A 27,915-nucleotide genomic window follows, 5' to 3' on the forward strand; every position below is an offset into this window, starting at 1 on the left:
ACTCCCCTCATTCTATTATAAAACCTTCAAAAAACAACTTCTGCCACATCTACTGACGGTGTGCAATCTGTCCCTGCTCATATAGCCTTGATTCCTAAAGAGGGGAAGGACTCTAAGCTGTGTGCAAATTACAGGCCAATTTCTCTTCTGAATATTGACCTTAAAATCCTTGCGAAACTACTGGCAAATCGTTTGGCAGTCCTTCTCCCTCTTCTGGTACATGTGGATCAGGTAGGCTTCGTGCGTAATAGGGAGGGTAGAGATAACACTACTAGAGTCATCAATGCACTCTGTTATGCTAGACATACCTCCACTCCTCTTGTACTCCTCAGCACTGACGCTGAAAAAGCGTTTGACCGCATAAACTGGAACTATCTACGCCATGTTCTAATGTCCTTTGGCCTGCCTGATCCATATACAGTGAGGAACAGAAGTATTTGAACACCCTGCAATTTGCAAGTTCTCCCACTTAGAAATTATGGAGGGGTCTGAAATTCACATTGTAGGTGCATTCCCACTCTGAGAGACAGAATAAAAATAAAAAAATCAGGAAATCACATTGTATGATTTTTAAAGAATTTATTTGTCTCGCACTGCTGAACATAAGTATTTGAACACCTGGCAATCAGCAAGATTTCGGGCTCTCAAATACATGTTACTGTGCCTTAAAAAGGCCACCTCTACTCCACTCATAAATATAACTTAGTAGCACCTGTCTGAGCTCTTTAAAGACACCTGTCCGAGCTCTTTAAAGACACCTGTCCACCCCACAGTCAGTCAGACGCCAACTATTACCATGGGCAAGACCAAAGAGCTGTCAAAAGACACCAGAGACAAAATTGTGGACCTCCACAAGTCTGGAAAGTGTTACGGGGCAATTGCCAAGCAGCTTGGTGAAAATAGATCAACTGTTGGAGCAATTGTTAGAAAATGGAAGAGGCTAAAGACGACTGTCAGTCTCCCTTGGCCTGGGGCTCCATGCAAGATCTCACCTCGTGGGGTATCACTGATGATAAGAAAGGTGAGGAATCAGCCCAGAAATACAAGGGAGGAGCTGGTTAATGACATGAAGAGAGCTGGGACCACAGTTCCAAAGGTCACTGTCGGTAGAACACTACGCCGTCATGGTTTCAAATCGTGCATTGCACGGAAGGTTCCCCTGCTCAAGTCATCACATGTCCAGGCCCGTCTGAAGTTTGCCAATGACCATCTGTATGATCCAGAGGAGGCATGGGAGAAAGTCATGTGGTCAGAGGAGACCAAAGTATAACTTTTTGGTCTAAACTTCACTCATCGTGTTTGGAGGAAAAAGAAGGATGAGTTGCATCCCAAGAACACCATCCCTACTGTGAAGCATGGGGGTGGTAACATCATGCTTTCGGGGTGCTTTTCTGCGAAGGGGACAGGACGACTGCACTGTACTAAGGAGAGGATGAAGGGGCCATTTATGAGGTTCTGAGCAACAACCTCCTTCCCTCAGTCAGAGCATTGAAGATGGGGTCGTGGCTGGGTCTTCCAACATGGCAACGACCCGAAGCACACAGCCAGGATAACCAAGGAGTGGCTCTGTAAGAAGCATATCAAGGTTCTGGAGTGGCCTAGCCAGTCTCCAGACCTAAATCCAATAGAACATCTTTGGAGGGAGCTGAAACTCCGTGTTGCTCAGCGACAGCGACGAAACCTGACAGATCTAGAGGAGATCGGTGTGAAGGAGTAGGCCAAAATGCCTGTTGCAGTGTGTGCAAACCTGGTCAAGAACTACAGGAAATGTTTGACCTCCGTAATTGTAAACAAAGGCTTCTGTACCAAATATTAACACTGATTTTCTTAGGTGTTCAAATACTTATGTTCAGCAGTGCAAGACAAATAAATTCTTTAAAAATCATACAATGTGATTTTCTGAATTTTTTTATTTTATTCTGTCTCTCAGAGTGGGAATGCACCTACAATGTGAATTTCAGACCCCTCCATGATTTCTAAGTGGGAGAACTTGCAAAATCGCAGGGTGTTCAAATACTTCTGTTCCTCACTGTATCAAGGCTGTATTTGCCATGTATAACCAGGCTACTGCCCGAGTGATGGTCAATGGTGACCTATCCTCTCCCTTTCGAATTCAAAACGGAACTCGTCAAGGCTGTCCCCTGTCCCCCCTGTTATTTATCTTGGCTATGGAACCCCTCCTATCCAAGCTCAGAGCGGACACTGAGATCAAAGGTCTATTCCTAGGGGGTAGGAACCATAAGATTGCGGCATTCGCCGACGATGTTATGATAATGACCTCCAACCCTAAAACTTCCCTCCCTATAATTCAGGAGCATTTAAAGAACTACAGTGCAGTTTCTTACTTTAAGATCAATGAGAGCAAATCCACCATCATTAGCACAGGAATATCATCACAACTTAGGCCTCTTTCACACTTGCGTTGTCCGGATCCGGCGTGTACTCCACTTGCCGGAATTACACTCCGGATCCGGAAAAACGCAAGTGTACTGAAAGCATTTGAAGACGGAACCGTCTTCCAAATGCGTTCAGTGTTACTATGGCACCCAGGACGCTATTAAAGTCCTGGTTGCCATAGTAGGAGCGGGGAGCGGGGGAGCGGTATACTTACAGTCCGTGCGGCTCCCGGGGCGCTCCAGAATGACGTCAGAGCGCCCCATGCGCATGGATGACGTGATCCATGCGATCACATGATCCATGCGCTTGGGGCGCCCTGACGTCACTCTGGAGCGCCCCGGGAGCCGCACGGACGGTAAGTATGCTGCTCCCCCGCTCCCCGCTACACTTTACCATGGCTGCCAGGACTTTAGCGTCCCGGCAGCCATGGTAACCATTCAGAAAAAGCTAAATGTCGGGTCCGGCAATGCGCCGAAACGACGTTTAGCTTAAGGCCGGATCCGGATCAATGCCTTTCAATGGGCATTAATTGCGGCAAGTGTTCCGGATTTTTGGCCGGAGCAAAAAGCGCAGCATGCTGCGGTATTTTCTCCGGCCAAAAAACGTTCCGTTCCGGAACTGAAGACATCCTGATGCATCCTGAACGGATTTCTCTCCATTCAGCATGCATTAGGATAATCCTGATCAGGATTCTTCCGGCATAGAGCCCAGATGACGAAACTCTATGCCGGAAGACAAGAACGCAAGTGTGAAAGAGCCCTTAAGCTCTCTTTAATGAAAAATTCCCCTTTCAATTGGTCTTCCCCAACCATCACCTACCTAGGGGTGAAACTTAGCCCTACTATTTCGGATTTATTCACACTCAACTATGTCCCCCTAAAAACCGCTCTATTCTCAGCTCTTGATAAATTCACTAAATCAGCCCCAACTCTATCATGGTTTGGAAGGAAAAACATCCTCTCGGCTCTTATTATTCCCCGTCTTACATACCTCCAACAAGTTCTCCCAATTCCCATTCCAAAGTCCTATTACACCTCCCTAAAACAGAGATTTAGAACATTTATATGGAATGGCAGAAAAGCGAGACTCTCCTACTCATTCTTATCTCGTTCACGTATGACAGGTGGGATAGGGCTCCCGGACCCTGAACTCTATGGGAAGGCTATCCTTATGTCACGAATCATTGATTGGTTGAGAAACACTGATAGCAAATCTTGGGTGGCCATAGAACAAAGTATTATTGGTATGCCAACTCGAGCCCTATGTCTGGGCTATCATACCCCTCCCCAAATAAATCTGCAATCCTTCCCAATTATCAAAGCCACAGTAGAAGCTTGGAAGTGGTGGAATCACTACCACTGCTCTATTCCCTTCCCATCTCCCCTTGTTAGAATTAGTGACATTCTCGGTTCATCCTCCAGTTCCCCAAAAAAAACTATCTCTCTTATTTATAACAAATTAAGATCTCCTCCGTTAGTTATTAAACCGGCTTTCATCCGCTCTTGGGAATTAGAAACCGGTGTAGATCTCCCTCTTCAAATTTTACCCACATTATTTGAAATCCCACACAAGTCATCTAGATGTGTTAGGGCCCAGGAGAATGGCTACAAAATTCTCTCGCAATGGTATATAACCCCAATCAAGTCTTCACATTTCACTAGACCTACCTCTGTCGAATGCTGGAGATGCCAAAAAGAGAAAGGTACTTTTCTCCATATCTGCTGGTTGTGTCCTGCTATCAATAAGTGGTGGGCAGAAATCTTTCAGATTAGTAACCAAATCTGTTCCTCAAATATAGCTATTTCCGCTTATGGGGCATTGCTCTCCTTTTTCAATGACAAAACATCCCTGCCCCCCACCTTCCTCTTTAAGCAGCTCTTGTTAGCAGCTCGTCTCTTGGTTCCTAAATACTGGCTACAAACTAGCCTACCCTCAGTGGAGCAATAGAGGCTTAAAGTAGATCAAATCCACCGTTTTGAGGAAATGGCCTCGTGGGAATCACGATCACACCCGATATTCTTGAGAAAGTGGGCCCCATGGGCAAAATATAGATTTCTCCAGCACTAATTTACTCCGCACCACCCCCCTTCTACATCATGGGCCATGTCCTGTAAGTTCTGTTAATAACTTAAAATATGATCAAATTGGCTTAATAACTAAGAGGTAAATAGGGATGTCCATTCCTTCTTTTCTGGCCCTTACATACACCACACACACCCCATACAAATTGGGATTAGGGATCTTGTTACTAAGGTGCGATTGGTCATATCTGGCTTTTTCCCTTTAACTAGGTCAACATTATCTCTGCCTAGTAATGTTTGGATTCTGTTCCATACGCCCTGGTTTACAATCTATATGTGTTGAGTTTCTCAATTAATTGACTATAACTGCTGCTACCCTCAATTCTTCATGTACAACACTGTACTTTTGTGTACGGTACCGATTTACACCATTGTTGGTGTCCTGTTACACTGTATATTTTCTTAAGAGTAAAATAAAATACTTTTAAAATTTAAAAAAGAAAAAAAAAAAAAGGCCCTTTCCCATATAATATTGTAAAAAATAGAAGAAAATAGAAAAAACAGACATATTAGGTATCAACACATACGTAACAACCTACTCTATAAAAATATCACATGATTCACCCCGCCTGGTCAAGCACGTGAAAATTGTTTTATAAAAACTGTGCTAAAAAGCCATTTTTTGTCACATTTCATTACAAAAAGTGTAATACCAAGTGATCAAGTCATATGTACCCAAAAATAATACCAATCAAACGTCATCTCATCCCGCAAAAAATGAGATCACAACTAATACAATTGCCCAAAAAATAAAAAAATATGGCTTTCAGAAAATGGAGACATAAAAACATATATATTTTTTTCGAAAATGCTTTTATTGTTTAAAACCAAAATATATAAAAACAAAACAGACATATTAGGTCACGCTGCGTCCATAACAACCTGCTCTATAAAAATATTACATGATTTACCATGTCAGGGGAAAACCATAAAAAAATTTAATAAAAACCGTGCCAAAAAAATCTAATTTTTGTCACCATACATCACAAAAAGTGTAATACCAAACGATCAAAAAGTAGTATGCACTTCAAAATAGTACCAATCAAACAATCACCTCATGCCGCAAAAACTGAGCCTCTAATCGCCCGAAAAATAATATGGCTTTCAGAAAAAGGAGACACAAAAACATGATTTTTTTCAAAAATGCTTTATTATGTAAAACTGAAACAAAATAAAAATAAAAGTAGACTTATTTGGTATTGTCGTGTCCATAACAACTTGCTCTATAAAAATAGCACATGATCTAACCTGTCAGGTGTACACCGTAAAAAACAAAAAATAAAAACTGTGCCAGAACAGCCATTTTTTTGTTAACTTGCCTCACAAAAAATGTAATATAGCGCAATCAAAAGTCATATATACCACAAAATAATACCAATAAAAGTGTCCCCTTATAATTTTTTGGAGTTTCTACTCTAGGGGTGCATCAGGGGGTCTTTAAATGTCATATAGCAACTTAAGATTATCACAGTGAAATCTGCCCTCCAAAATCCACATGGCGCTCCTTTCCTTCTGCTCCCTGCCGTATGCCTGTACAGCAGTTTATGACCACATGGAGGGGTGTTTCTGTAAACTGCAGAATCGGGGTAATAAATATTGAGTTTTATTTGGCTGTTAACCCTTGATGTGTTACAGGAAAAAATTTATTAAAATGAAAAATCTGCCAAAAAAGTGAAATTTAAATATGTCATCTCCTTTTTCCTTTAATTCTTGTGGAACACCTAAAGGGTTAACAAAGTTTGTAGAATCAGTTTTGAATAACTTGAGAGGTAAACTTTTAAGATTCTGTAAATGCGCCCTCTCAAGTGCCCAGGGCGGCGTCTCAATCGTCCGAGCCCCAGGCAGTACCTCCTCAACGGCTCATAACCCCGCCCTCCGTATGCCTCTGCCCGCCTGTTTACTCTCCTTCTCTCTCCTTTTCCACTGCGCCCGCTACGAATTTGACCGCGCAGCCGCAGTGGAAAAGGAGAGAGGAGGAGAGTAAACGGGGGCGGGCAGAGGCAGGTGCTGCCTGGGGCTCGGACGATTGAGACGCCGCCCTGGGCACTTGAGAGGGCGCATTTACAGAATCTTAAAAGTTCATTTTTGGCTGAAAGAAAACTCCATTAGATACAACAAAGGTACCGTTAAAGTTCAAGGTTTAAGTTCTCGGTGGCACATATAACGCTATTTAATCAGTCTAATATGCTCAAATGTGGTGACAGACTCCCTTTAATCATTTGCTTCTAAAATTCTAAACCTTATAACTCATTAGCTGGCCTTATTCATTAGCTGAAAGTACTAGCTTCAAGTACTACATTAAGTACTAGTAAAGAGATATTGCAGCAGACTGAAGAGATTCAAGAGATACTGCAAGAGATTGGCTTAGAGTCTCCAACTGGCTCATCTGTGTTGTTTTTGCTGATCATTGCTTGAGAAGAGGTAAGAAATTCGGTCAGCTGTTTGCTATTGTGCGTTTGCTAATGAGCCTAGCTCACTAAGGTGTTACATTTGTTGCTGGGGGAGGAGTTTGGGAAGGAGTGTGTGTATATATAGAGACAGACTCATTAGCTGGCCTAATTCATTAGCTGAAAGTACTAGCTTCAAGTACTACATTAAGTACTAGTAAAGAGATATTGCAGCAGACTGAAGAGATTCAAGAGATACTGCAAGAGATTGGCTTAGAGTCTCCAACTGGCTCATCTGTGTTGTTTTTGCTGATCATTGCTTGAGAAGAGGTAAGAAATTCGGTCAGCTGTTTGCTATTGTGCGTTTGCTAATGAGCCTAGCTCACTAAGGTGTTACATTTGTTGCTGGGGGAGGAGTTTGGGAAGGAGTGTGTGTATATATAGAGACAGACTCATTAGCTGGCCTAATTCATTAGCTTCAAGTACTACATTAAGTACTAGTAAAGAGATATTGCAGGAGATAGTCAGGAGGTAGGCTGGAAGGTGGAAACAATACAAAAAAAAAAAAGGTAAGATTTGTTTGATTTAAAGTTACAAATTTATTTTTTTATTTTTTTCTCCTCTTTAAAATGGCAGACTTGGTTCAGTGCAGGAATTGTTGTGCATTTATTTCATGTTCCACTCTTTGGAGATTCGGATGCTGTCAGATCTGTAGACAGTTCTCCTTACTGCAGCAGGAAATTGCATTTTTGAAAGCTGAAATATTTAAATTATCTGTTAAACAAACTCCAGCTAGGACTGCTGCAATGCCACTGCCACAGAGGACCCCCAGAAATGGCAGATGGGTTAATGTAGGTTCTGGAAGTCTTAGAGTGGTGGATAGAAGACATGTCCCACAGTCGGTGGTTCTCCATAATTCATTTGCAGCACTCTCAGAATGTAAGGACAACATGGATATGGACTCAAGCACAGAGGGTGAGAAACCATCGACTCCTATGTCTAATGTATGCAACAAAAAAGATAAAGTGAAGTCTCAAAGGATGCAGCTGTTGCTGGGTGATTCAATCATAAGAAGTGTGGAGCTTAAAGAAAATGGTTTTGTGAGATGTCTCCCTGGGGCTACTGCTAGAAGAGATAGAAGACGTATTATTAATATTGTTAAGCAAGCAAAGCAGGAAGGGGACGTGGATGTTCTTGTCCATCTAGGGACAAATGACCTGGCTTGCAATGAAGTGTCAGAGGTGAAAAAATCTTTTATCACACTTGGTAATGACGTACAGGATTTTGCATCCACCATTTCATTTTCTGAAGTTCTGCCTGTGCATAATGTTCAGAATGATAGGCAGAGGCGCATAAAGGAGTTCAACATATGGCTTGGTAAATGGTGTCAAGAGCAAGGATTTGGCTTTGTTTCTCATGATAGCTCTACTTGGAATAGAAAGGAACTGTACAAAAAAGATGGTTTGCATCTTTCTCTCAAAGGAACAAATGTACTTAGTGAACAGCTCCAAGAATTTGCGAAAGAGTATTTAAACTAGGAAGGGGGGGCAAAAGAGTGAAAATAAAAGAGTCCAATTGCCCCCCGAAACAATGCCAGAACAGGTCAGAAGCACAGAGGTTAAGAAATGATAAGCTCAGAGTCCTGTCTACAAATGCTCGCAGTTTAGGTAAAAAAATCAATGAACTTGGGTCAATAATGGCATCTGAGAATGTAGATTTAGTGGCTGTTACGGAGACATGGTTTAATGAAAGAAATGACTGGGACATAACCATACCAGGGTACTCTTTATACAGAAGAGACAGAGAAGGCAAGAAAGGAGGAGGAGTGGCCCTGTATGTGAAAGATAGCATTAAATCTAACCTAATACAAGTTGGTGAGGCCAACATAGAGTCAGTTTGGGTTACGTTGCAGTTTGCTAACCATGCAGTAACTCGTGTAGGTGTGATATATAGACCACCTGGTCAAGTTAAAGAACTAGATGATCTACTAGTTGAAGAAATAGCTAAAATGACAATGAAAGGAGAAGTTATCATTATGGGAGATTTCAATCTTCCAGATATAAACTGGAAAACCAAAATAGCAAGTTCTACCAGGAGTACAGATATTCTAAATTCCCTACTGGGGTTATCTCTACAACAAGTGGTTGAGGAGCCAACCCGGAGGGAGGCCATTTTGGATTTGGTATTCACAAACGGGGATTCGGTATATGATGTCATTGTAGGCGAAACCTTGGGATCTAGTGATCACCAGTCAGTGTGGTTTAATATAAGAACTGTGAAAGAGTCCCACCACACAAAAACAAAAGTTTTAGATTTTAGAAAAACAGACTTTTCAAAAATGAAATTAGTCATAAATGAGTCCTTATCAGACTGGAACGGATTACATGGAGTCCAGGAGAAATGGGACTACTTAAAAGGTGCATTATTGAAGGCAACAGAAAATTGCATTAGACTCGTCAGTAAAAGCAAAAAAAGGAGGAGACCAATGTGGTACTCAGCAGAACTGGCCCAAATCATTAAAAATAAAAAGCTAGCATTTTGTAATTATAAAAAAAACCCAGAGCAATGAAGATAAGGAAATCTACAAGATTAGGCAGAGAGAGGCCAAGCAAGTTATAAGAACTTCTAAAGCGCAGGCAGAAGAAAAACTAGCTCAGTCTATGAAAAAAGGGGATAAGACATTCTTCAGATATATAAATGAAAAAAGGAAATTAAAACAAGGAATAACTAAATTAAAAACAAAGGACGGAAGGTATGTAGAAGAGAATAAAGGGCTAGCCGACTGCCTTAATGAATACTTCTGTTCAGTTTTTACAAAAGAAAAAGGAGAAGGACCTCCACTAGAAAGAATGACTATTAAATCGTTTGATGCATGTATCTTTACAGAGGAAGATGTTCTAAGTTTGCTGTCTAAGGTGAAGACAGATAAGTCACAGGGGCCTGATGAGATACACCCAAAATTATTAAAAGAGCTTAGTGGTGAGCTGGCAAAACCGTTAACAGATTTATTTAACCAATCATTAGTAACAGGAGTCGTCCCGGAAGATTGGAAATTGGCAAATGTCGTGCCCATTCACAAGAAAGGTAGTAGGGAGGAATCGAGCAACTATAGACCAGTGAGTCTGACATCAATAGTAGGCAAATTAATGGAAACCCTATTAAAGGATAGGATTGTGGAACATCTAAAATCCCATGGATTGCAAGATGAAAAACAACATGGGTTTACTTCAGGGAGATCATGTCAAACAAATCTTATAGATTTTTTTGACTGGGTGAATGAAATAATAGACGGTGGAGGTGCAGTAGACATCGCATATCTAGATTTTAGTAAGGCTTTTGACACTGTCCCACATAGAAGACTTATCAATAAACTGCAGTCATTGAGCATGGACTCCCATATTGTTGAGTGGATTAGGCAGTGGCTGAGTGACAGACAACAGAGGGTTGTAGTCAATGGAGAACATTCAAAACAAGGTAATGTTACCAGTGGGGTTCCACAGGGATCTGTACTGGGACCGATTTTGTTTAATATCTTCATAAGTGATATTGCAAAAGGCCTCGCTGGTAAGGTTTGTCTTTTTGCTGATGACACAAAGATATGTAACAGGGTTGATGTTCCTGGAGGGAAACGCCAAATGGAAAAGGATTTAGGAAAACTAGAAGAATGGTCAGAACTCTGGAAACTGAAATTTAATGTGGATAAGTGCAAGATAATGCACCTGGGGCGTAAAAACCCAAGGGCAGAATATAGAATATTTGACACAGTCCTGACCTCAGTATCTGAGGAAAGGGATTTAGGAGTAATTATTTCAGAAGACTTAAAGGTGGGAAGACAATGTAATAGAGCAGCACGAAATGCCAGCAGAATGCTTGGATGTATAGGGAGAGGTATAAGCAGTAGAAAGAGTGAAGTGCTTATGCCGCTGTACAGAACACTGGTGAGACCTCACTTGGAGTATTGTGCGCAGTACTGGAGGCCATATCTCCAGAAGGATATAGATACTCTAGAGAGAGTTCAGAGAAGAGCTACTAAACTAGTACATGGATTGCAGGATAAAACTTACCAGGAAAGGTTAAAGGACCTTAATATGTATAGCTTGGAAGAAAGAAGAGACAGAGGGGATATGATAGAAACTTTTAAATACATAAAGGGAATCAACTCGGTAAAGGAAGAGAGCATATTTAAAAGAAGAAAAACTACCACAAGAGGACACAGTTTTAAATTAGAGGGGCAAAGGTTTAAAAGTAATATAAGGAAGTATTACTTTACTGAGAGAGTAGTGGATGCATGGAATAGCCTTCCTGCAGAAGTGGTAGCTGCAAATACAGTGAAGGGGTTTAAGCATGCATGGGATAGGCATAAGGCCATCCTTCATATAAGATAGGGCCGGGGGCTATCCATAGTATTCAGTATATTGGGCAGACTAGATGGGCCAAATGGTTCTTATCTGCCGACACATTCTATGTTTCTATGTTTCTATAAGATCCTAAAAAATAAAACTACATTTAAAAAATGATGCAAACATGAAAGTGGACATATGGGAAATATAAAGTAATAACTCTTTTATCTTTATCTTTTATCACTATCTGCCTTAAATGTAGATAAATACAAATTTAGAAAATTGCTCATTTTTCAAAATTTTCTGCAAATTCTGGATTTTTTAATAAATAAAGGTGAATTATATCGACTATAATTTTTCACTATCATAAAGTACAATGCATTCTGAAGTTATTACCACATAAAGTGACACGTCAAGTTTCCAAAAAACAGCCTGGTCCTTAAGGTAAAAATGGCAAGGTCCTTAAGGTGTTTTAGAGTATCTAGTTTGTCCCTCATTGATTGCCAAAGCCAGGGCAAATTCTAGGTGAAATGGGGCCCTGGGGCGAAAAACAATAAGGGGCCCCCTCCCCCCCAATGCACATTTCTCCAGTCCAACTGACTCCAAACAGAACCAGGGCGGGCTAGTACATTGGCACGAGTGAGATGATGCCTGGGATGGATCGATCCAGTTCAATCAACCAACCTACCAGTAACTGGCCCCCTCCCCCCACAAATGCACATTTCTCCAGTCCAACTGACTCCAACAGAACCAGGGCAGGCTAGTACACTGGCACTGGGACGGGTGAGATGGTGCCTGGGATGAATCCCGATCCAGTTTAATCAACCAACCTACCAGACTGGGATGGATACCGATCCAGTTTAATCAACCAACCTACCAGACTGGTAGGTTGGTTGATTAAACTGGATTGGAATCCATCCCAGGCACCATCTCACCCGTCCCAGTGCCAGTTTACTACTAGCCCGCCCCGTTCGGTTTGGACAGTTGGACTGGAGAAATGTGCATTTGGGGGGGGGAGGGGGCCAGTTACACTGGTAGTACCAGTAACTCCCCCCCCCCCCCCCCCAAATACACATTTCTCCAGTCCAACTGACTCTAAGCAGGGCGGGCTAGTACACTGGGACGGGTGAGATGGTGCCTGGGACTAAGTGAGTGGGAAACTGGGAATGGATGGATCCGATCCAGTTAAATTAACAATAACCAACCTACCAGACAGTAACTGGTCTGTTCTGTAGACTGTACTTGGAAGTGGAACTTGGCTGACTGCCTGTCTTCTGTTGGTGGCGGGCTCCTTCTTCAAAGGCTCTGCTCTGGGGGGTGGAGCCTGTGGCAACATCAGCCAGATGCGAGACGTGCCTGCCTGTGCCGTGCATGCCGCTCCAGTCTCGAATCTCTTAAAGAGACAGGCAGCGCAGCGCAGGCAGAGCGGCCGCCGGCGCCCGGCGGGGGGGGCCCTCCAGTTTAATTACATTACTCCAGTCTCTAGACCGGACCACCCGGGACTCCTGCGGGGTTATTATTAGCACTGTCTGCAACACCGCCACACTGTCCTGTCCGTCCCACACAGAAAATAATTATAGAATAGTAGTTGCGGGCCGGCGCTGGGGGCCCCTAAGGAGTCGGGGGCCCGGGGGCAATTGCCCCCCTTGACTCTATGGAAGCGCCAGCCCTAGCCAACAGTTCCAATATGCAGGAGATATGCTTTGTGATTAATGTGGTTCGTCTTAGACTCCAATTTCCATAGGAGCTGACCCTCTCTTGCCCATCATGTTCCTGGGGTAATAGTCAACAGACACTATAAAATGCTGTCTGTATAATTAAAACAGGAGGTTATAAACTGGATACACCAACATGAACCAAGCACCGTATTAACTTAAAGGACTTTTGTTGTTTCTTTCCCCACTGTTCTAGTAATGTTGGGCTAACCTTTCCCATTTGGTGTAGTTGCTCCCCCAACTTGTGAAGTGGGGCATCAATTCTTGCAGAATTATATTTGAAGAATCAGCTACTTTGTTATCATATGCTTTTTAAACAAACAGAGTTGCCTTTTTTTTAACTGAGAGGCCTTGGGGGGGTCTTCTGGGCAAATTCTACATCTATTATGGAGACTGTCTTGTGAGATGTGCTTCTTTTTGTTTCTGTAAAAAATGTATGCATATTAGCATGTCTAACATCAGGTGGCATGAGAAAGGTTCAGATTTCAGTTTTTTTTTGTTAGTTTTTTTGGTCAGGAAAGGTAATTTAAATATCTCCCAGAAACCCAAAGATATGCAAATTACCTTTTCAGCAGAAGTGAGATATGCTAATTTGCACACATTTTACCCAGAAACCAAGAGCAGGGTTGCCTTGTGTACAATACTTCTAAAACATACTACAGATGTAGTAGAGTTAACGCACATACCTTATAACAGGCATACTTAACCTGTGGCCCTCCAGCTGTTGCAAAACTACAACTCCCAGCATGCTCGAACAGCCTACAGCTATCAGCCTACAGCAGGGCATTGTGGGAGTTGTAATTTTACAACAGCTGGAGGGCCGCAGGTTGAGCATGCCTGCTTTATAAGATGTGTTATCTAAACTAAATGTGTTAAGCAAACACCTTCAATTGTTTTTCAATGGCTTTTGTTTCAAGATAACTCGATGAGTTAAGAAATTTGAGTTAAGAGTTTAACCCTGCTACACCTGTAGGTGCTCTCCATTACAACACCCAGTTCCCACCAGACAATGCATACTTTATATTAGAGAGAGTCATATTAGTCTTTTTCCCCCTCTCCTTCGTGTCTGTTAGAATCCAATTTTTTTTTTATACATTTGTAACAAAATTACAAACAATTTGCTCATCTCTAATATATAGGGATTAATACAACTATCAATACCTTTGTCTGTCATCTGATAAAAGCTGATACTTAATGATGTCATCCTTTATTCTTCTACAGGTATTAAAGAGAAGATTGTGTTTTCCAAGGGTTATTCTATTGAAGTGAACTCCAGTGTCAGTGTACAGAAAGGTCTTAGTGTCTCGATTCCTTGTAAATTCACTGCTGCCGATTCAAATACATTCCGTAATTCCTTTGGGTACTGGAGAGAGCTCTATTCAGAATCTATCGTAGCCACTAATGATGATTCCAGTGCTGTGCAAAAAACTAACTTCAAACTGACGGGAAATCCAGATTCTGGAGACTGCACCCTGACCATAACTGATGCCAGGAGAGAAGATGAGGGGGTATATTATTTCCGATTTCAAGAAAGCAAAGACGGTAAAGTGAAATATGATTATTACAAAGAAGTGACCACCACTATTAAAGTCACTGGTAAGTGTGAGCGAATGTGTGATATCACCAGATATCGCTGTGATGTAGAGGTGCAACGGGCTAAACATGCCCTAAAGAAGTAATACCTCATAAAGCCTTACTGTACCTCTTTGAGACAAATAAGATCAGGTTTGGGAGATAAGGAGAGAACCAGAAATGTAGAACTAACCTTATTTGTGAAGTACTCACTCCAAGTGTATCTGTTAATGATTCACCAAATATATAAACACACACATATATTATAAATTCAATCTTTATTATTTTTAAAATATATATAAATGCATAATTGTGGACAGATTACATTAATAGCAGTGATTACAAGACAATACTGCGACAACACGAACGGTTCCCCCCTTACATCACTCCTGCTGGCGACAGTACAATATTTGCAGGATCTATGCACAATATCAATAATACTGTTGTACCGTCACTAATGACCGGTGAATTCCGGATTACCATTAGTTAACTGTGCTGGTCAAATTCAATTAATTATCAACCTTTTATATTGTTAGAGCTGAACATATAATCCATTGCTTTGAGTTACCTAGGCGTACTTCTATGTATATTTTCATAGGACAGCTCAATACATAATGACACATCATGACCTATGTGTTCTAATATCAACAGTGAATTCACATTATCCAATCACAGGTATCAGAAAGATGTAATAAATATACAGTATATGTATGTGCTGTATAAAGCACAAAACATAACATAAAAATACTCTCTTGTCATGTATTGCTATAAATGTAAACCTCTATTATAGTCTCCCAAAAGAGGATGCTTGCATATCCATAATCTTATTATAACATCCATAAATACTTAAATGGTAAAAAGGGGCACATAAGTCATGGTTTAAAAGAAGTGTAACACTTACATAGCACAGAATAGTATATACCAGGAGTAAGGGGAGTTTCGCCGGCCGACGCTGTGGAGTCACGTGGCAGATACACGTGATTGAGCGTTTGATGGGATTAAGCGAAATACCGCGAGATGTGGGTGTCCATGTTCCTGGATGAGGAGGGAGCAAACGCTAATTCAGCCATGAGGTTACAGGTGCGCTTTTCTAATTGTCCATATAGATTTAATTAATGTGGGTATATAAGGTGTGTTGGTTACAGTGGAGGGATGCGCTCCCAAAAAGAAGCAAAGGCGAATTTGAAGAGCACAGTTAACTAATGGTAATCCGGAATTCACCGGTCATTAGTGACGGTACAACAGTATTATTGATATTGTGCATAGATCCTGCAAATATTGTACTGTCGCCAGCAGGAGTGATGTAAGGGGGGAACCTTTCGTGTTGTTGCAGAATTGTCTTGTAATCACTGCTATTAATGTAATCTGTCCACAATTATGTATTTATATATATATATATTTAAAATAATAAAGATTGAATTTATAATATATGTGTGTGTTTATATATTTGGTGAATCATTATATGCTGGCACACATATTAAGCTACTGGTGTTGTGTAAATATCGGTGTTTCTATAAGGGTTGTTCCACAATCCGTAGAGTCAGATATCAGGCTGCAGCGGGCCAGTGCAGATGTGGCAGATGGTAGCCTATAATACAGTCCTGATCAAAAGTTAAAGACCACTTGAAAAATGGCAAAAAAAAAAATTTAGCATGGCTGGATCTCAACAAGGTTCCAAGTAGAGCTTCAACATGCAACAAGAAGAAATGGGAGTGAGACAAAACATTTTTTGAGCATTCAATTTAATGAAAACAACGAATAAACTGAAACAGGCTGTTTTTCAGCTGATCAAAAGTTTAGGACCACACCTCCAAAAAAAAACTAACCCCCCCAAAACAGAAATCCAACTTCCATACATGAACTCAGTAATGAGTAGCTCTGCCGTTATTGTTTATCACTTCAAAGATTTGTTTCGGCATGCTTGATGCAAGCGTTTCCATGAGGTGAGTGGGAACATTTCTCCAAGTGGTGAAGACGGCCGCACGAAGGCCATCTACTGTCTGGAACTGTTGTCCATTTTTGTAAACTTCCCTTGCCATCCATCCCCAAAGGTTCTCAATTGGATTTAGATCAGGGGAACACGCAGGATGGGACAAAAGAGTGATGGTATTCTCCTGGAAGAAGTCCCTTTTCCTGCGGGCATTGTGTACTGTAGCGTTGTCCTGTTGAAAAACCCAGTCATTACCACACAGACGAGGGCCCTCAGTCATGAGGAATGCTCTCTGCAACATCTGGACATAGCCAGCGACCGTTTGACGCCCCTGCACTTCCTGAAGCTCCATTGTTCAACTGAAGGAAAAAGCACCCCAGACCATTATGGCGCCCGCTCCACTGCGGCGCGTAGAAAACATCTCAGGTGGGATCTGCTTGTCATGCCAGTAACGTTGGAAACCATCAGGACCCTCAAGGTTAAATTTTTTCTCATCAGAGAATAAAACTTTTTTCCACCTTTGAATGTCCCATGTTTGGTGCTCTCTTGCAAAGTCCAAACGAGCAGTTCTGTGGTGTTTAAGGAGACGAGGTCTTTGAAGACGTTTTTTGTTTTTGAAGCCCTTCAGTCTCAGATGCTGTCTGATGGTTATGGGGCTGCAGTCAGCACCAGTAAGGGCCTTAATTTGGGTCGAGGATCATCCAGTGTCTTGACGGACAGCCAATTGGATCCTCTGGCTCAGTGCTGATGAATCTTTTTTGGGTCTTCCACTTGACTTTTTTGTTCCATAACCCTCAGGATCATTTAAGAAATTTCAAATGACTGTCTTACTGCGTCCCACCTCAGCAGCGATGGCGCGCTGTAAGAGACCCTGCTTATGCAGTTCAACAACCCGACCACGTTCAAAAAGGGAGAGTTTTTTTGCCTTTGCCATCACAACGTGTGACTACCTGACAGAAAATGACAATGAATCCACATCTTTGCACAGATTTGGCCTTTTAAAGGCATGTGGTCCTAAAATTTTGATCAGCTGAAAAACTGCCTGTTTCAGTTTATTCATTGTTTTCATTAAATTGAATGCTCAAATATGATTTTTTGCCATTTTTCAAGTGGTCTTAAAGGGTTTCTACCACCTCGTTTTGAGAAATTTGTCTGACCGCTTTCTGCACAGACATCTCCACGGTCAGACAATAACTGCACCTGCGCCGAAGACAGACGCGCAAGGTGCATGCGCGAGAATTCGTCCTCTGACTCAGAGGGAGGATCGCATTCCAGAGGAGATGGGCGGGCTGGAGGGACGCGCTGGGCGGCATTTTGTGAAGGTAGACCGTGCCTCTAGGTGCCGAAAAGACGCCCGCATAACACCTAGAGGCTCATTAGCATATCGATAAAAGTTTGTTTTTTATGGAAACGGCTGCACAAAAAGCTATTATAATAGCATTGTTTGGTAGAGCAGACACTAGCGGATCGCTAGTGTCTGACAGCTAAATTTCTCAAAACGAGGTGGTAGAAACCCTTTAAACTTTTGATCAGGACTGTATTACAGGTGGTCGACAGCAGACAAAGGAGAGGAGGAGTCAGTTCAGAAGGCCATTACGTCAGGTGCTATATGATGGAGTAGACTGCTTCTGGCTACAAGTGGAGTTCTATAGGATATAGGAAAACTCCAGATTGCTGCTTTACCCTGATGGACAAGCCTCAGTCAACTTGGCCCTCACCAGGTCAAGATGTCTCTTGGGACTTGATGTGTCAGGGTGACCCTGCTGGATCAATCTCCAGGGATGTTAGTTTTCAGGAAGATCACAGTGAAGCCACGATTCTGGTCAGCTGGAAAACTGAGGCCATGGCTTTACTCAGCACACAAGGCTCCAATCTGCAGGCAGCAGGAAAGCAGAAATTACACTCCTTAAAATGTTCAAGAGGTTTCCTCTGAAAGCACCCGTGGCATTGTAATTAAGGCTACTTTCACACTAGCGGCACGGACCTCCGGCAGGCTGTTCCATCGGGTGAACAGCCTGTCGGATCCGTCCTGCCTCTAGTGAACGTGTGTCCCCGGACTGCCGCTCCGTGCCCATTGACTATAATGGGGGCAGGGGCGGACTTCCGGCAGAGACACGGAAGCCCACGACGAGAGGCTGCCGGAATAAATGTCGGACATGTCGTAGTTTTATTCCGGCAGCCTCTCGCTGTGTGCTGCCATGCCTCCGCCAGAACTCCGCCCCGCCCCCATTATAGTCAATAGGGACGGAGCGACAGTCTGGGGGCACACAGCCCGCTGAAGGTCCGTGCCGCTAGTGTGAAAGTAGCCTAAGCGGTGATACCTGCTTGACTGAACATAGTAACATAGTATGTAAGGTCGAAAAAAGACATTTGTCCATCCAGTTCGGCCTGTCATCCTGCAAGTTGATCCAGAAGACAGCAGTTCACACCCCTTTAAAGCTTCTGTTAGGGTAGGTTCACATGGAGGATTTTGTTGACGACACAATCCTCTGCGTGTCCCACATCAGAAATCGCTGCACTGTGCCATAGCTTCTTCTCTGAGTTCTCTTGCGGAACCGCTCAAAGTTTAGCTCCATTGAATGAAGCCAAATCACGAACGGGCTCCCGATGCAGCTTAGCTTGGGGTCCACAAAGTAACTGCACTAAGAATAGACCTGTCCTGTATATTCTTGGTGTTTTCTTGAAAATGATGCGGTAAAAACCTTGGGCCCTTGAACTGCGGCAATACCTCCTATTCAGACCAATTGGAGGCGGTATTAGAGCAGATTTGGCCTGGTTTTCGGCACCAAGTTCATGCTGAAACCTGTTACCAAAATCCTTCATCTAAAGCTTAGCTTACTCTGGAGAGGTGAAGCATTCGTAGTGTTGAGCAAATCGAAGTTAACAGAGTGGACTTTAATCAGAATTTCAGGAAAGATTTGATTCGCTGCAAAGCCAAATTTCATCATGATTCATGGTAAAATACTTGCCTCATCAATTTGGACATGAAGAGACTTTCACAGACATCTTGATTGCAGAAACTGCATGAAATTTTGCTTGGGGTGACGTATGATGTCACCACGCCTGGCCAGCGGGATGACATCATCACGTCACCAGGTGAGATTTTGCCCGGTGTCTTCAATTAAGAAGGCCGCAATGCCAGCAAATGAATAAGGTGAGTATTTTTTTTTAACCCCTGATTAACCCCTTAAAGGCCTAAATTGTAGCCTCAGATGCCGCAATCAGCGATGAACTCGGCATATAGAGGTTCAATAAGGGGGGGCAGCGCAGTTTCCGTTCCCCATTATTGCATCAGCTACATACAAACAGGGGTGCACCTAGTCTTTCTGCTGCCTGAGGTGAAAACTGAAACAGCGCCACCCCCAATGCCAATTTCTTAACCTAACCCCTTTGCCACAATGAAAGCGCTCATTGCCCATGGCCCTTCCGCTGCCCCCCTCTTGCCCCTACCTGGTGCTGCCTGAGGTGATTGCCTCACCTAGCCTCATTGGTGGTGCGCCCCTGCATACAACGAAATGCGCTTCGTGACAAATTACTTTGTGATTAATCGAATTTCTTTGTGAAATTCGGCGAATCAACCAAATCACATTTTTCATAACTTCACTCATCTCTAGTTATCATCACCCAGGGGCAAAAAGAAATAAGACTTCTCTCCAAGAAGGCAGCCATGTTTAACCACGGTATACCCCTTCCACCAGTCGTATGACTGTTCCAATACATATAGACATGTACTATAGTTAGTGAGATTAGGCTGAGCTTAAATAAGGAAATAAATAGATTAAGAGAAGCTCAAGAGTTCCGTGGATTATTTGATGCATGTAATATCTGATATGTAATAATCCCACCCTTTAACCTTCTGCAGGTCTCACACCTCAGGTCGTACATATTCCATACTATTCTATCACAGTGGCTTCCAGTGTCGAGGTACAGGAGGGTCTCTGTGTCACGATTCCTTGTAATTTCACTGCTGACAGTAGAAATTCATTCAGTGATTCCTTTGGTTACTGGATGCGGATGCCTAAACAACCAACATATGTCGTAGCCACTAATGATAAATCCAGTACCGTGCAAAATAAAAACTTCAATCTGATGGGCAACCCAGATTCCGGAGACTGCACCCTGACCATAACTGATGCCAGTAGAGAAGATGAGGGGGAATATTATTACAGATTTCAAGAAAGCAAAGACAGTAAAGTGAAATATAATTATTACAAAGTGACCACCGCTATTAAAGTCACTGGTAAGTGTGAGCGAATGTGTAATATCACCAGATATCACTGTGATGTAGAAGTGACTGCATCCTGACCATAACTGATACCAGGAGAGAAGATGACGGGGTATATTACTTTAGATTTCTGGAAGACAAAAACAGTGAAGTGAAATATTGTTATCATGGAGAAATGTCCACCTCTGTTACCGTGACTGGTGAGTGTGAGCGAATGTGTGATGTCATCAGATATCGCTGTGATGTAGATGAGCACGAGGCTACAACTTTACAATAAGGAGCACCTCCTGAAGCTTTACATGCTTCTATACTTCCTTCTACTGAGACAGCCACCATCATCATGAGCAGTTTCAATACCCCCATATGTCATTCGGCCCCTTTACCGTGATTCTCCTCGGCCGCTCACTCTTGAATCTCCTTATACCTTTGGCATCTGCCACGTGCACATGACCACCTTTTCTAGCTCTCTTTTTATTGGCGTTCCTCAGTCCTGGGACCCCCCCCCCCCCCTTCTATAAATATGGTATATCTAATGTTATTGTCATATTATTTTCACATAATGTCATTTATTTACAGTATAGCCACTTGATAGTTTTTTTGAATCACAGTTGAACAGAGTCCAGTAGAATTTATGTTAGTTCAGTCAAATTTCATAAATGGATTTTCATGAACTTTTTAGGAAAAAAATATAGCAACTGGATAGAGTTCAATATAATAATGGCTGGTCCTATGGAAAAAAATTACATGGGAGATACTCCCACCAGTAATGATCACATCATTTCTACCACTGCTCCCACCACCCGAGCTTGCCCTAGGTCTGGCACTGCTTTTGAGCCTGCACCAACAGAGTCCACTGCTGCAATATGTAGCAACTGAGATTAGGCAAAAATATCTGCTGCCAGTGATCCTAGAAAAAAACGATTTTTGTATAAGGGTATAACTGTAAAAATTGTAATAGATCCAGCACTTTGGAATTTAAAATAAAATGTAATTTTTAATTACAGGAATAAAAAAAACTCCATTGTGTCCCTGGGGGGAGGGCACGTTTGGCGCAGGGCTTGATGAAGAGCAATCTGCATGAAATGCGTCCCCCAAGGACACCTTGAGAATTTATTTTTTATTTATTTAAATAAAACATTTTATTTTAAATACATTTTATTTTAAATTCTAAGGCGCTGGATCTATTGAAAATTTGTTACTAAAGTCTCTCATGACCTTAGATCTGGGAGATTCATCCATGCTGCCTTTTTCTTCTTTTTACGGCAGTGTCTGGATTACACAAATTTAGGGTGAGCTATGCAAAAATATTATTTTTTTAGTTTTCCTTATAACTAGGGATGAGCGAACCCGAACTGTATAGTTCGGGTTCGTACCGAATTTTGGGGTGTCCGTGACACGGACCCGAACCCGAACATTTTCGTAAAAGTCCGGGTTCGGTGTTCGGCGCTTTCTTGGCGCTTTTTGAAAGGCTGCAAAGCAGCCAATCAACAAGCGTCATACTACTTGCCCCAAGAGGCCATCACAGCCTTGCCTCCTATTGGCATGGCTGTGATTGGCCAGTGCACCATGTGACCCAGCCTCTATATAAGCTTGGGTCACGTAGCGCTGCACGTCACTCTGCTGATTGAAGCATAGGGAGAGGTTGCAGCTGCGACGTTAGGGCGAGATTAGGCAGTGATTAACTCCTCCAAAAGACTTCATTCAGTGATCGATCTACAGCTGTGGATCATTGAACTGCTTCTATTCAATTGCTCAGTGTTTTTAGGCTGCCCAGAGCGTTTTTCAGTCACTTTTTTCTGGGGTGATCGGCGGCCATTTTGTGGCTTGTGGTGCGCCAGCACAAGCTATCACCAAGTCCATTTAACCATCGATAGTGTGGTTATTTTTTGCTATATCCTACATCAGGGGCAAGCTTTCATCAAGTGCATTTAACCATCAATAGTGTGGTTATTTTTTGGCCATATACTACATCAGGGGCAAGTTGAGCCTGTCACCCAGCACCTAAAAAATAGGCCTGACATTTATATTCATCCAAATCTGTACTGTTTTAGCTGGTCAAGTTATTTTTAGTGTCCGTCAAAGCACAGTTTTTGTTCTGGGTTGAAAAACTATTCCCAAATTTGCAATTCTCAAAATTAGTGGTTTCTGCTGTATCAGGCCTACTTTAAATCTATCCCTAAAAGGGTATCTTAGATTGAAGGTGCTGATAGTGTCATTCTGAAAAACTTAACACACACGCTACAGTGCAGATACAAGTCTAATTCTGTGATTAAACGTATACCTTTAACACAGCGCCTAAAAAATAGGCCTGACATTTATATTCCTCCAAATCAGTACTGTTTTAGCTGGTCCAGTTATTTTTAGTGTCCGTCAAAGCACAGTTTTTGTTCTGGGTTGAAAAACTATTCCCAAATTTGCAATTCTCAAAATTAGTGGTTTCTGCTGTATCAGGCCTACTTTAAATCTATCCCTAAAAGGGTATATTAGATTGAAGGTGCTGATAGGGTCATTCTGAAAAACTTAACACACACGCTACAGTGCAGATACAAGTCTAATTCTGTGATTAAACGTATACCTTTAACACAGCGCCTAAAAAATAGGCCTGACATTTATATTCCTCCAAATCTGTACTGTTTAGCTGGTCAAGTTATTTTTAGTGACCGTAAAAGCACAGTTTTTGTTCTGGGTTGAAACTGAAGACTGATTCTGTGCTGACATGAAGCCAGATTCTCTGTTACGGGACCTCTCTCCTCTGCCTGGGTGCCTGGGCCTAAATATTTGACAGTGGCCTGTTCCAGTGGTGGGTGACGTGAAGCCTGATTCTCTGCTATGACATGAAGACTGATTCTGTGCTGACATGAAGCCAGATTCTCTGCTATGGCATGAAGAGACTGATTCTCTGCTGACGTGAAGCCAGATTCTCTGCTATGGGACCTCTGTCCAATTGATATTGGTTAATTTTTATTTTTATTTTTTATTTTTTTAAATTCATTTCCCTATCCATATTTGTTTGCAGGGGATTTACCTACATGTTGCTGCCTTTTGCAGCCCTCTAGCTCTTTCCTGGGCTGTTTTACAGCCTTTTTAGTGCCGAAAAGTTCGGGTCCCCATTGACTTCAATGGGGTTCGGGTTCGGGACGAAGTTCGGGTCGGGTTCGGATCCCGAACCCGAACATTTCCGGGAAGTTCGGCCGAACTTCTCGAACCCGAACATCCAGGTGTTCGCTCAACTCTACTTATAACTGTAAAAGCTTTGCCACAGGTTTTTGAAAACAAAAAGGCACAATTGAGCAATGTCTGCAGCAAAATATCTGCTGCCAGTGACGCTGGGAATACACTTATTTGTACACTTATTAGATGTAGAAAATTAGCAACAGGTTTTTGGAAATAAAAGGTGCTAAGGCACAATGAAGGCAGTAAAATATATAGTATGCCGCCTGTAATGAGGGAAAGTACAATTATTACATGTAGAAGTGTTGCAACAGGTTTTTGAGTGAAAAAAGACCAGCTTTATTTATGTCCCAACAACTTGACCAAACTGCACAAATTGCATATAGGTAAGTCAAGTGCTTCCAAAGGTTTTAGTCTGAGTTTCAGCTCTCTGGGACCTACCATTTTTTCAGCATTTTGGGGACACTGCGGATATCACTGTTATGGGTGCACTGTGGATGTTACTGTTATGGGGACACTGTGGATGTCACTGTTATGGGGACACTGTGGATGTCACTTTTATGGGGACACTGTGGATGTCACTGTTAGGGGGACACTGTGGAGGTCACTGGTATGGGGAGCACTGTGGATGTCACTATTATGTTGGCTCTGTAGATGTCACTTTTATGGGGCCTCTGTGGATGTCACTTTTATGGGGCCTCTGTGGATGTCACTTTTATGGGGACACTGTGGATGCCATTGTTTGGGGACACTGTGGATGTCCCTGTTATGGGGGCACTGTGGATGTCATTGTTATGAGGGCACTGTGGAGGTCACTGTTATGGGGGCCTCTGTGAAGTCACTATTATGGATGGCACTGTGGATGTCACTGTGATGGGATGCTGTGGAGGTCACTGTTATAGGGTGCTGTGGAGGTCACTGTTATAGGGTGCTGTGGAGGTCACTGTTACTGGGTAATTCTGTATTTACATATATATTATTACGTTAATCAGGCTACCTTCCAAAGTATATCTTTCTAATCCCATCTTCACTTACCATTTCACCCATGCATCTTTTATACTTTGGAACTTTTTTCTCCAACACTTAAAATTTTTCCCACCACCCTAACAATTAGAAGCCACATAGAAACATAGAAACCTAGAATGTGTCGGCAGATAAGAACCATTTGACCCATCTAGTCTGCCCAATATACTGAATACTATGAATAGCCCCTGGCCCAATCTTATATGAAGGATGGCCTTATGCCTATCCCATGCATGCTTAAACTCCTTCACTGTATTTGCAGCTACCACTTCTTCAGGAAGGCTATTCCATGCATCCACTACTCTCTCAGTAAAGTAATACTTCCTGATATTACTTTTAAACCTTTCCCCCTCTAATTTAAAACAATGTCCTCTTGTAGCAGTTTTTCTTCTTTTAAATATTCTCTCCTCTTTTACCTTGTTGATTCCCTTTATGTATTTGAGTATGTGATGTAAGCAGATTGTCCCCTCATGCAGATCTGACAGAAGAACCCGTCATCTCGGATGTTGGATCACTGATTGCTGGTGTAAATAAGACAGTGACCTGCGCTCCTCCAAGAAACTGCCCAGGGAATTCCTTAGCTTTCCAGTGGAAGAAGAGTAATGTGGCTGGAATCTGGAAGAATTCATCTACAATTACATTTACCCCATCTATAGAGGATGACCAGGAAACAATCACATGTGAGATGACAAACTCCAGGAGGAACACAACTCAAAAACACATTCATCTTGATTTTGACTGTAAGTACATATTGGTTTTACAGATATTCTTCAATCTTCAATTCTTGCCTCTTAAGCTTCCTCAAGTTCTTTGCACCAAGCAATGGATACTATTCTTTCAATTCATATCATTTGTCAATATCATGTTGAAAAAAAAAGATCTTTTCTCACTTCCAAAGAGGTTGTCCAACTGGAAAAATTTTAATAAAATTAATTAAACACTCATAATAAATGACTAGAAAGAATAAAAGTCATACTAACCTTACCGATCTGTCACTTCTCCTGCTCAACACTTTCCCATTCCCCCACTGGTCTCTGCTTCGTAGTCTTTCTCACAAGAAATGTGACCATTAATCCAATTACTGGGCACAACAGTGACCAACTTCCTCCAGGGACTGGCTTAGTGGTCAAATTTTTATGTTAAGTAGGACCAGGAATTACAGAACTGTGGTGGAAACAGAAAGAGTCCAGATGATAGTAGCTGGGGATCAATGAGGTGACTGTGACTTCTATCATCTTTTTCTCCCATACTAAGCATCTCTTAAACTTGTTAACCAGCCAGACAATCCCTTGATAGATAGATTTGGTAAATAGGTATTTGATGCTCTGACGCTTCCTAAGACTATTTTATTTTAAATAAAATAATATTTAATGTAACAATTAGTGATGATCGAGCACCAAAGTATTCGGGTGTTCGACCCGAACACATTACTAAATTTATGTGCTCGGCTGAGCACCCGAGTATAATGGACGTCAATAGGAGACAACCAGGCACCTCCTGCTCTGAAGAGGGGAGGGTGCCTGGTCCATTGGAAAAAGTCAGAAAGTGACAAACCCCACCGAAATGGACCGGGAACAGCATGGGGACGATGTCTGGAAGAATCCTGGTTTCCAAGGTCGCTGCTGGGGACCATGTTGTCCGAGTTGTACGCCACTTTTACAGACTGACAAAAATACGCACAAAACCCCCCAAAAAATTAATTTTACAGGAAAAATTGTTAGGAAACATTCTTTCCTGTATATTTAATTGTATATAAAGTGCAAGTGCTGCAAAAAAAAATTACAAGCAAGAGGCACTCCGAAACAGCCTGTACTTCACATAAGGGAGGGCCTGATTAGAATTGTGGTACAATTGTTCATTTAGTGGGACTCCTACACTCATAAAGCCTATGCACTAAGTGAAGGGCTGCCAAAAATTACAAGGAACCGGCACTCCAAAACACCCTTTGTTACACATAAAGGAGGGCATCATACACACCCTTGAAAAATTATGATTGATGGCCTTCTGGTGACCCTCAAAAACATTTGGAGCAAGGGCCTGCTGATCTGACCATCTAAAACCTTAGGGGCGAGGGCCTGCTGCCGCTTTAGTGACTCTAGATAACCTCTGGGCGATTGCACGTCCCCGTGACGTCCACGATCCATTTAGATGTCTGCCCTATAAGCTTTCGATGTTCTTTTCTGCGCCTACCATGGTGATCATGGGTAACGGGGAATCAGGGTTCGATGCCGGAGAGGGAGCTTGAGAAAGGGATACCACATCCAAGGGAGGTCAATGGCTGAAATCTGATTGGCTGTTGTTGCCTTGCCACTTTTTTTTCCAAATTGTGATCCACCCATTGAGGGTGGGTCAAGTTATTAAACCAGAAGCCTCCAAGGAAGGCAGCAGGCGCGGGGCAATTGCCCACTCCCGACTCGGGGAGGTAGTGTCGATAAATAACAATACAGGACTCTTAAGATGCCCTGTAATTGGAATGAGTAATACAAAATTACAGGGAATGTCACGGAGGTATTTTGGATGAGGAAACGTTATACAGGAGAGGCCCTGCTGTCGCTTTGTTGACTCTAGATAACTTCTGCCTGATCGCACGTCTCCGTGACTGATCGCACGTCTCTGTGACGTCCACAATCCATTTTGATATCTTCCCTATCAACTTTCGATGTTCTTTTATTTGCCTAACATGGTGACTACCTGTAAGAGGGAATTATTGTTAGATTTCGGAGAGGGAGATAAACGGCTCCGGCTACTACTTCAAAGCAAGGCAGCATGAGTTGCGGGCCTGCAGGTGAGATGACGCTCTAATACATTATATGCAAGTGCCTGCTGCTGAGCTGACCCTCTAAAACATTAGGGGCGAGGGCATGCTGGTGAGCTGACGCTCTAAAACATTATATGCTAGTGCCTGCTGGTGAGCTGACGCTTTAAAACATTAAATGCTAGTGCCTGCAGGCGAGCAGACGCTGTAAAACATTATATGTGAGTGCCTGCAGGTAAGCTGACGCTCTAAAACATTATATGCTAGTGCCTGCAGGCGAGCAGACACTCTAAAACATTATATGTGAGTGCCTGCAGGT

General features: G+C 42.4%; 1 protein-coding gene across 2 annotated transcripts in view; it reads left to right on the plus strand.

The window, feature by feature from the left end:
- Positions 1-27,915, plus strand: part of LOC120991947 (sialic acid-binding Ig-like lectin 12) — a 122,603-nt gene that overhangs the window by 42,386 nt on the left and 52,302 nt on the right. For both annotated transcript variants that reach the window (XM_040420688.1, XM_040420695.1), the window contains exons 3-5: positions 14,142-14,516; positions 20,285-20,662; positions 25,318-25,581. In XM_040420688.1, coding sequence (XP_040276622.1) covers positions 14,142-14,516; positions 20,285-20,662; positions 25,318-25,581 — 1,017 coding nt within the window. The remainder of the gene's footprint in view (positions 1-14,141; positions 14,517-20,284; positions 20,663-25,317; positions 25,582-27,915) is intronic.

Source organism: Bufo bufo, chromosome 1 (assembly GCF_905171765.1).
Source record: "Bufo bufo chromosome 1, aBufBuf1.1, whole genome shotgun sequence".
In the NCBI taxonomy this organism is placed as follows: domain Eukaryota; kingdom Metazoa; phylum Chordata; class Amphibia; order Anura; family Bufonidae; genus Bufo; species Bufo bufo.